The sequence below is a fragment of the Cryptomeria japonica genome, chromosome 5 (assembly GCF_030272615.1).
Source record: "Cryptomeria japonica chromosome 5, Sugi_1.0, whole genome shotgun sequence".
Taxonomy (NCBI): domain Eukaryota; kingdom Viridiplantae; phylum Streptophyta; class Pinopsida; order Cupressales; family Cupressaceae; genus Cryptomeria; species Cryptomeria japonica.
Genome location: NC_081409.1, coordinates 766,260,584 through 766,272,213, shown reverse-complemented (window position 1 = coordinate 766,272,213; position 11,630 = coordinate 766,260,584). Strand labels below are relative to the sequence as shown.

Below are 11,630 nucleotides of genomic sequence, written 5' to 3'. Positions count from 1 at the left end.
TTAAAGTCTTTGATAACTATTAAAGGCTTCAAGTCTTCAACCACTTAATTTCCCAAAGTCTCCCAAACCATTAATGGTTAATTCAACCCTCTTACATGGTTAGAGACTTTTTCCCTAACTTAACCTTCATCCAACCCAAGGGTCTCATCAAGCCTTTAATGCTTTGACCATGATTATTTCTTAATCATTTACACAAGGGTTTATCCTTGGATTAACTCTTAATCCAATAGGTAAGCCTAACTTAAGCTTAACCTTTACCCTCTAGATAACCATAAGGTCTTCTTAGGCATTTAATGCCTCCAACCCCTTCTCTCAACCCAACCCTATGTTGACACTTGTCACCATTTCATTGGTGCCAATTTCAAACATGGATTCCCAACTTTCAAATTCAACCCTTGATCAACTCTTTCAATCCTGACCATCCATTGCCCTATTTTTGCTATAAATAGAGCTCTCATTCCTCCATTTTTAGAGATCAATCCAAGTTTGTAGTATCACACTTATGCTCAAATACATTCAAGCTTTCATATATCATTTTTTATGCTCATCATTTTACCCTCTCTTTAAATAAGAATTAGTCTAAATATGCATGTTTAGAATACTTTCTTTATCATTTAGCTCAATCATAGACTAATATATCACGTTAAGATAGTATTCATGCTAACCTTGTCATCTTATAGTTAGTTTATTGCATTTCTAGAATCATGCATAGCTTAGGATGCATTTCATTCTAAAATCTATCAAAGCATCCCTCATTCTTGTATTTGCCATCCCTAAACCATTTTGCTCAGTGATCTGAGAGCAAAAACATTGGTTTGAGGGACTGTCTAAGATAGAGAACCATGGGACCCACCTTGGGAAGCTGAGTGATACTTTATTACTCCATAGCTTGCACCAAGAAGTTATGTGAGTGTGTGAGCAAGGCTCCCTAGAGCTCCATTTTCCACATTTTGAGTTCTATCGACCCGCTTTTCCTGCATACACTAATAAATGCCAATAATTACTTACTAACTAAGGCATCAATTTTTCAGTCAATTAATATAATTAAGTGAATAATTAAAATATAAATGATTTATTCCAGCAATTAGAACATGACAATGAGATGAACAATGAGAAATATTAAATTGAATATGATTATTCTTCATTTCATGAGTATAACATACATGTGTTACATGATGAAATACCTTAGATATTTTAGTTTGGAGATGCTTACAAAGTACAAATTGATAGAGGTAACAATGATAGTGATATGTTCAAAGAAAAGGTAAAAGCGGTGATAATTTTTATGAACAAGAAGATTTTTATGTTTGTTCCACAATTGCAATGGGCTGGGGAACTTCCCCACTTATTTGAATTAAAAAAAGGTGACTGTGATTGTGTTTTTAGATGGAGTTTGGGGTAGTTAACTAAGAATCAGGTGTTTGATAAGGGTTGATATTGGTTCTTTATTTTTGGTGTCCTTGAGGCACAAAATGAGGTTTGATTGTTGGGTCTCGGTTTAGTGCATATTGGAGTTGTTGTGGAGTACCCTAATGGATTAAGTACCTAGTCTACACCATAAAGATTTCTAAATTATTATCAAAAGTGAATCATGCATCCCCAGAAAATAATTTTTTTTTGCACCTATAAATTTGGTATATTTTTTTATACTTCATGTTGTCAAAATAATGAAACAAATCAATTTTTGAACCCTTTAGTGACAAGATCAACCATTAAATTCTAGTATTACAATTTCCTAACCCAGTGATCATCTTGGGAATACCCTTGGTAGAAAGCTTTCGTAGATCGCCAAGAATATGTATATTGGTCTCATGCTGAAAAATGTTTCAAATTTCATCATTCTTGTACTAACCTAGTTGTTGGTTTAGGTTGACTAGCTTCCAATTTTCATTTCCTAATGATCGAAAGATTTTTTATATCAAAAAGAATTTTCAAAAAATAGGCTCATGGGGGAAATTGTTTATAAAGGGCTCATTAAATTTAATTTGATCAATGGATGAAAACCAAATAGCAAATATTTATGTATTTCATTGTGGTCTTGCACAAGTTGTATCTTTTTCTTATGGTTTAATTAAGTAGCTGATTTATAATTTGTGAATTACTTGAAACATTGTAATGTTTTAAATAGTTCATCAGAATTGAAATGATATTTTTTAAGGCATTTTATAACTTATTTCTATCGAAATAATGCATAAAATTACAGTAAGAAGACAGTCAATAGACTATCAAATGAGATATTAAACATGACATAGTAACTGAAACAATATAATAATTTTTAGCAATACAATGAACCCATAGTAAATGAGTTCTTATTTTGTTCAAAAGATATTAAACGTGACATAGTAAATGAGTTCTTATTTTGTTCAATACTCATTGATGTGGAAGTCATATTGTCACCCAATATAGTCACGCCAGTCTTTGTTGGCACCACCAAGATAGGAGATTTAATATGAGGTCAAAATTGTGCAATTGACATGGGAAAACAAATATTTGTTTGTCCGAGGTAATTTAATCTATGCCATCCACAAAGCGCTTTGCACGATTTTTGCAAGAGTAAATGGTAGGGTTAAGAAAGAGTTACAAAAGGTCTCCTTTCCGTTATCTTGTTTTCACTATTAATATTATGATTTGCATATATAAACATGATTTATTCTCTAGCATATAGAAGACATTGTTCTTTCTTGTTTACATGCAATCGTTTCAATGTTTTGTTGGTAAATGGAAAAGACAAAAGTCAAAGTTGTGAAATTGCAATGCGTCATGCAAAATGTTTGTATATACACACACATACTGAGATAATTAATATATTAAGAATATTACAGACACAACTATACTTGGAGAACATAAATATATATTTGTATACTTCTTAATATCATTTGTGAATTTAGATAATGTATTATTGCATTTAATATAGGAAATACTACACTTATCTTATATTTTAGATGGTTGATGTATTAATATAGCATTTTAAAAGAGATAATGTTATATAAAGCTGATCGTCTAATGTATTAATGCATTTGTATATACTCATTTTTAGTATAATCCAATTAGTTTGTAAAACAATGAATTAATGAGTTTTTCAATTTGTAAAAATGTGAGTTTATTATAATTGTTCAATAATGACTCCTTAGAAAGGAAGTGAATTTCTATAAGAAGTTATTGGATTTAACCAATAACTAGGACTATAACCCATTGGTGAGATTAACAATATGTTTAGCACATTTTTTATATATCCATAATGTACGTATAGAAATAAGGTTAGGTTAGCATATGTATACTTGTATATTTATAAGGTTAGGTTACCTCCTATGTTAGTACACACAAAGCACATCATTAAATTCACATTGTTACAAATTAATATTAATTCTATTACAAAAAAAATCATTAACTTCAACCACTACTCTTTAGTGTATCGATATTTAGAACATTAGTATTAATTAATATATTATAATATTTTATAATAATATTATGATATATTAACATTAATATAATCTAATATATTAAGATGGTCAAGGAAAGTGGTTAGGATGTATTAATATACAACATTATGAATAGGATGTATAATTTTATATATAATTTGGGAGTAAATTGAAAATCAATATATATTTTAAATATCATAGTTAAGATATATAATAATTAATATGGTAATCAATATAATTTAATGCTTATATTTAGAAACTAATATTAATATTCTATATATTGAGGTATCAATATAAAATTTGTATAATGATAACAATATTTAGTATGTATCAATGTTTTAATGTTGATACATCACTATTTATAACATTAATATTAGTTTCTAAATATAAGCATTGAACTATATAGATTATGATATTAATTATGATATAAATTAACTATGTGCATTATAAAATTAAAATTATATGTTTTACTAATTAATATTAATATTAATTAGTAAATATATTAATACTAATATAAAAATATACTCTTATATATACTAGATAAAATAATATTAATAATAGTTCAAGGGTAATGGTTAGTATGTATTAATATATAGCATTATGACTAGATATATAATTTTATATATAATTTAGATGTAAATTATAAAATTAATATATAGTTTAAATATCATACTTAAAATATATAATAATTAATATTAATTATATTATTAAATAGTAATTACCTAGTTAATATGCTACATACTAATATAACATTAATATTATTAATATAAAATTATATTAATATGAAAGTATAATTTTATATGCTACTCACGTTTATAGATAATATATAATTTTTAAAATACTAAACTATTAATATAATTTAAATATCCCAACCACTACCTTGACCATCTTATTAATATTAAATATAAGATGATAAGAATAATGATTAAGATGTATTAATATATAACATTAATATTAATACATCCTAACCACTTCCCTTAACCATCTCATATATATTAATACATCAAATATATATACCCATAATATATATTAGTATTTTGATCATCTTCATTTCTTTATATATATACCCATATTCTTACACCATCATTGCTTAGGTGTTATCATAAATTGCTCTCGAGTAGGTAATATCAAACAACTAACGTGACCGATTTATAAATATTTCATTGTAGACTTGAGATAATTAAGTGACATGAGGCAAACACAAGCTTGAAAAAGAACCGTATTCATCCTTTTGTATATGGTAAACTGATCAATACTTATATTGTAGAAATAGGATAATAATAATATTACAGTAAATAAAGAGATATTGTTCTAAGGAATATAATTATCTGTATAATACTGAATGGTATATTTATTATATCAAGGTTAACATTATAGTGTTATAATGGATAAGAATCATATATAGATGGTATTAGTATATTATAATTGCTCAATAGTACTATTACCATTCACAATACGAATAATACCTATTTTAGTTGAGATTATTATTGTATACTAGTCATTAGGATGTTAGTATATCCACTAAGAATTTACATAGTATTTTTTCTATATATAATTAATATATAATTTAAATTATAATATATTAATATGAGAGTATAATTTTATATTATTCAAATTAATAGGATGTATATTGATATATCAATATTTAAATCATTAATATCAGTTTCTAAATATAAACATTATATTAATATATTAATTAATTATATTATATACATTAGACTATTAAATTAGCCATTTACTTTGTATCTATTATTAGTCATTGTGCCAATATGAACAACCATTGCATAATTAATATATATAAGATGATCAAGAGTAGTTAGAATTTATTAATATCAATGTCATATTTCAATACATTCTAACCACCATCCTTGACCATCTTCTATTTCAGAGGGTTTGAATTAGACACATTAAGCTTTGATTTCCAAGCTTAAAAGTGTTAAACATTTACAATTGACTCGTTCTCTAAGCTTAATAGGTTGCTTAATGTGTATGATTTAAGACTGACCCTTATATTTTAGATGGTCTAATGTATTTGAAAAAGTCTTTAGAAATTATATACAAGTGACCAAAGATACAAGGAGATAATGCTATATATATAAGAAATAATTAATAAATTATGAAATATACAAATGAACGACCTTTAAGATTCTCCAAATTTCAAACATACCATAATAAAACACATGCATTCTTCATTTGGGCAACATCAATCAATGGAGAGCCCATTTATTTAAATAAACAAATAATGATTAAATAATAAGATATAACGTTTGAAGCAAGAAAAAGAATGAAGAATTTGGAAGAGTTTTGTACAGCAGAGGTGGAGCTGGCATGTTTTATTCATGACTATATCATTCTGCAACAGATGCCCTAATAGAACTTATGAAGGAATACGGAGGTAGAGGGGTACAAGGTTTAAGGCTTCTGGATTTGCACTCCAAACTGAGAATGCACTGGATGAGTTCACCCATTTCTTCACCATTTCTGGGTAGTGACGATTCAGAACATCTTTCAAGCTCTCTGTACTGTTTACCCTTGCTAACCCCTCCTTTGTGTATACTTCCTCATTAAAATCACTGGTGAAGAAACGATCTGCTTCCAATCGTCTGCAGTAAATTTGCATAGTTATTTCCACAAGAACACTAATTGAACAAATATTAAATATCATTGGCATTTATAACTTTGTTGAGAAAACACACACAAAAAAAGGGATTAGTAGTTCACCTGGATGCCATTAGCACAAAAATGAAGAAAGCTGTTTCACTGATTGCATAGCCTTTAATCTTTTTCTCTGCCATTAATCCAACCAGCAAGTCTAAATTTTCAACATCATTACCATAAACCTCGCGAAGAACTTGGATGGCTTCTTTATCATCAGTAAGGTCTTCCCACTTTGTAATAGGAATCATAAGCATGTTTCTTCTGAATTGATTGTATCGTGAAACACTCCTCTCCCGATCACGATAAACTGTAAAGAAAAATCAAATATATAAGCATAGTTATAAGTATATCTCTTCAAACAGATTGATTTATTCGTAGAGCTTTTCAGCCATTAAGAGAAATTCCTTACTCTCAAGAGCAGCCAAATCTACATGATCAGGTCTGTCATGGCCATTGGGGTCTTGAACAATAAGGTCTCTCATGAACATAGGGTAGTTCCAAAGAGTTAGGGCTCCACTAGCTTGATGCCCCATCGATACAATCATTTTTTCGTTCCCAATTTCTGATAATGTTCGTTCTCCATTGATTCCTACCAATTTTCTCAAGTCCACTCTGCCATTAAATAAATATCATATTAATCACAAAAAAATGCAGTCTATTTAACTCCAGCTAGATCTTTTGTAAAGAGACGTCAGAAAGTTGGCTTTGAGAGATAAAAAAGAAGAATTAGAAGGGGGTTTGGCTTCTCACATGAATTAATTGATATGTTGAATTTTGATATGTTGTGATATGTTGCTCTCATGTATCATCTTGATGATGGATCAAGGAGTGTGATCAGAAACATTGATGCAAAAACTTTGACATAATCAAATCCAGAAACATTATGCAATTATCCTAATAGATTGTGGAAATCTGATATCGTTTATGTTGAACTTTGTTCGTTTCTGATGAGTCTCTTTCAAAGTTGACCCATTTTCTTTTTATAATGGGCTATATGTTGAATATTATTGTGTTGCTCGCTGTTAGTGTTTCTGTTTTAATGTTTTTTTTGGTATTTCTGAAAGGGTGATCCCAAATCCCTCTATATTTTTTTATGAATATTGTATTTTATTTAAATATTAATAGAATTGTCTATTCATGGATTTGTAATTGCTAATAAATTAAAATATTATATTTGTGTAAGTCAGAGCTTATACATGTTGTCTTAGAGTTTAGATTTTTAATTTTTTTATATAATATAGATTGATTGATCAGAAATCAAAGATAATTTTTTAAAATCCTAAAATTTCAAATTATAATTTTCTTATATATGCTAAATAATAAATTTAATTAATATATTGATAAAAATTAATATTGAGAATCTACCTATCTTAAATAATAAATAATAAATAATAGATTAATATAAACATTTCAAAACTAAATTTCCAGGGTCCTGATATCTCAAACAACAAATTGTTTATATATGTTAAATAGCGAATTGAATAAGATTATTGCTGACTGAGTCTATCTATCATAAATAATAAATTCAGGATGACCAGTTCAAAATTATTATTTACTCACATGTTTTAACTAAAAATATTTAAGAAATTGATACTGATATTTAATGTATTCTAACATATAATAATCATCAAGAAATTGAAATATTGGTATAGACTTACTCTTTAAGAACCTTAGGGGTTTTGTTCTTCTCGGAAGTTCCATGGATGTCTCTAACAACGATGTTATCTGGCATCAAACTGTGCATTCGGTAGACACTAACAAATTCCTCTGTAAGAGAGTATGGAACACCATGGTTTTCAGGCTTCGGCATTCCGACAAAACCGCTTAGTATAGAACTCCCAGTATGACCAAATCTGTCCTTCAACTTTTTACCTAGCAATCCATACCTGGTCACATCCATACAGCTTCTCTTATGATATGAATTATTCCAATACCATAGATCTATAATTCTCTAGCCTTCATGGTTCGTATCAAACAGACCAAATATTTTTGGAAAAAATTGTGAGCGAAGATTTTACATGATTATAATCTGTTATCATGATGAAGATATTTAAGATAAATTTTATGCTTATAATTGATCACGTGGTTTCATGAAATTTTTGTATTTAAAATCTTTCCTAAGTTTGTTTTCAGCGCTGGTTTTTAATTAAGATACCATACCAATTTGCACGCATGCCAGCGAGGAGAGTGTCTGTTTTGAGTAGCTCAACGGTCCAGTCAATTGTGTGGATCTTGGCAATGATTGCAGATGTTACTAATCTTGCATGGCGATACAGTTTCTCGTCGTCGAAATCATTGTGATTATCCTGCAAGTTTATTTATAAATGATCAGGAAAATTTGACCTGCAAATGATTCTATCTTATTCCATAAGTAAATATAAAAAAAAAATTGAATTGATGCACAGCTGAATCGTACTGAGTAAATACATCTGTCTCACAAAAGAGTGGATTTACTATTGGTCACCAAAAAGCTGAAAGGGGATATTTAGAAATAAAAAGGTTCTGTGAAATTAGGCTGAGAAATTAATGAATTGCCTTAAGCATGTCGCAGATGTCATTGTGTTCTTTGATGAATAAGGCTTGGAGCACTGACAACCCTGCCCAAGAATTGCGCACATCTCCAGAGATAGGAATTCCATCATCCGAGTGGAGAAGGAGGCCGTCTTTGCCCAAATTTAACTTGCCATCGTTGAAAGTTCTCAATTGTTTTGATTGCTCAAAATTGTTTCCATAAACTTCACTCCCATCCCTGCAAATGTAGTCAATATACTCATTGTAAATCATAAAGAAAACGTATGTCTAAATCAATCTTTGGATTCAGAGTAAAGAAACAATATGCCTAATTTAGCACTTGGATTCAGAGTAAAGAAAGAATATGCCTAATTTAGCACTTGGATTCAGAAGAGTATGTCTAAATCAATATGCCTAATTTATTACTTGGATTCCTATTAGATAAAAGAGTATATCTAAGTTAAAAAATCATATTCAGTCTAATTCAATACAGTATCTTACCACCAGGCGGTCCTCCTATTAAGGTATCCCTCTTTAATATCATAGAAACCAGTAGGAACTTTTTTAGATTCAAAAAATTTGAAGGTCTTCAGGGGGCATTGTTGGGCAACTGCCTGTGGGGCAGTTAATTGTCCCTGCAAAAAGCTATTTATGAGAGAAATATTCACTGGCTGAGAATAAATAGAAGAAATGTGGGAAACTATATGTATCTTACCTGTTTGGTGTCTTCAACATGGTCGACCCAGTCATGAATCATGAACTGAATCCAAGAGGCAGCAAGCATGTTAAATTGTTTATCTGTGTCAACCAGCTTCCTTCTTGCAAGAAGCTTAGTAGCAACTACCATGGGATCTGGCCTCAATACCTGTTTAAACATCAAGAACTTACCATTTAAATTTAGGGTTTAGAAATTTCTAGCAAGCTCCTTAATAGTGAAGCACTGGTACATAATCTAGATTTCACAAGGGTGACATTGCAACCCCTCAAGAGAGTCTTTGGGATGAAAATGAATGTTGGGAAAGTAATTTTTGTTAGAAGAACTATATTTAGAGAAAAGGGATATATTGGGTGATTGTTATGAATATATTAATCAGGGAGAGGCCTGAATCTTTACATAACCGTAAAATCAGTGAGTCACAAAAATCAAGGGTTCACAATTGGTGAGGGTTCAAGATTAAAATGCCTACTTTCAAAAAAGAACAAAAACCAGCAGGCATCCTTCACAGCTAACAAAATCCAGAAAACCAGCTAGCAGAACCAACAGACCAAAAAACAAAACATGATATTAGGTGACCATTAGGTAGAATGATAGTTTTTAATATATTTAATTAAGTAAATTGGTTTTTGATTTTCTGGTGAGGTTGATTGGTTCAAAGTTAATCTATTAAGGATCAGATCTTACTGACTGCAAATCCCCAAGATCATGCCGTAAATGACTTCAGTAGAATGGATACCCCTCAGTCCTCAACTCTCAACCAAAAAGATTTCAGTCTATCTAAACCTTGCAAACTATTTTACATATATGAAAAATTGCAAACAATTTTACATATATGAAAAATTGAGTAGAATAACATGTAAATAATTATTTAGGATAATTTATAATCACCTCATCCTTCTGAGGAGAAGGTAACATGTTTCGACCAAAGAAAGTGTCTTCACTTCCTACAGCCTGATTAAATGGGTCGTTGTACTTTCCATCTGCTGTTCTATAAGGATAATCCACTGGATTATATCTTACACCCACTGGTGTAGATCCCACGTTTAACAGATTATAACGCTGGTGCAATGTTCTCCTTATCTCCAGATACGCTAGTCCAAGAAATACTGGTAATTTGTGCCATGCATACACCCTGTCTACAAAGTGTATAATCTGAAAACACAAAACCCAAAAACAATTCAACAGCTATTTCCACACAGAAAAATTAGTCCCAAAATGCAAAACAAAAAGTTTGATGCGGGCTTACAAGAAAGAGGATTTTGTCTATGAAAGTCATTCTTGAATATACAGAATATAAATTCTTGTCAAGCACTTTGGAAGTGGGTAAAAGAGCCTGGAGCAATCTTAGCAAAGCCATGGATCAGAAATAAAAAGCAAATACAATTATAAGCTCAAAAAGACCAAGGTATTATCGTTATGAAGAACTAAGAAGAGAGATATGACATTTATAGGCAAGGGAAACATACCTGTAATATGATTCAAAGCTTTACAATTAAAATTGAAACACGGCTTTTTATATATTTTGACTTGGTCGTCTGAGAGGTTATTTCCAACGTTCGTTGGAGATTTATAGGCAAGGGAAACATACGCGTAATATGATTCAAAGCTTTACAATTAAAATTGAAACACGACTTTTTATTTATTTTGACTTGGTCGTCTGAGACGTTATTTGTGACGTTCGTTGGAGATTTTTTTTAAAGTAAAATAAACTTACTTGGATTTTTATCATATTTTGACATGGAAAACAGGTATGGTCGTATTAAACGTGCTTTGATCATATCTCTAAGAATATTAAACAGAGCTGGAATTGAATTAATGAGTTGCAAATCCATCTTCAATCTAAATTGGTAGGCAAATATTTTGACCGTTCTCCAATTTCTCTTTGAAGACCCAGTAAATTTGAATAATATATTTCCAGCCCATTGTAATATACTGTTGTTTAAATTTGAATTGTGAAATAATTCCAGTTTGGTTGGTAGATTTATGTGGGAGGTCAGCTTTTTAGGTCATTTTTACTGGTTCAATTTTTTAAAACTACCTTTTCAATACTGTTTTTACAATTGTGCTGTTTTGTATGGAGAATAGCCATTGTCTTAAATTACTGCCCAAAACCTGTTCATGATGATTTTCAGTCCAATTATGATATGCCCATAACTGACTTTAGATAGATACTGAGATTTTTATTGTATAGAGGTTCAAGGGTTATTGTGATAGTAAATATATATATATATATATATTTGACACAAGGATAAAAACTTATTAATCAGTAAGACTAATGCAAAGTAAGAAAGACTTTTAACCCAATAGAAAACAAAGAACCATTA

General features: G+C 29.8%; 1 protein-coding gene across 1 annotated transcript; it reads right to left on the bottom strand.

The window, feature by feature from the left end:
• Positions 1 to 5,560: 5,560 nt before the first annotated feature.
• On the bottom strand, positions 5,561 to 10,716 carry LOC131036507 (alpha-dioxygenase 1). Its single transcript, XM_057968410.2, has 10 exons — positions 10,553 to 10,716; positions 10,195 to 10,458; positions 9,304 to 9,453; positions 9,090 to 9,223; positions 8,613 to 8,826; positions 8,238 to 8,383; positions 7,736 to 7,963; positions 6,487 to 6,689; positions 6,141 to 6,384; positions 5,561 to 6,022 (listed from the first exon to the last, which is right to left on the bottom strand). Exons 1-10 carry the CDS (start codon positions 10,661 to 10,663, stop codon positions 5,797 to 5,799), a joined length of 1,920 nt encoding a protein of 639 aa, XP_057824393.2. The 5' UTR covers positions 10,664 to 10,716; the 3' UTR covers positions 5,561 to 5,796.
• Between the last annotated feature and the right edge of the window lie 914 nt (positions 10,717 to 11,630).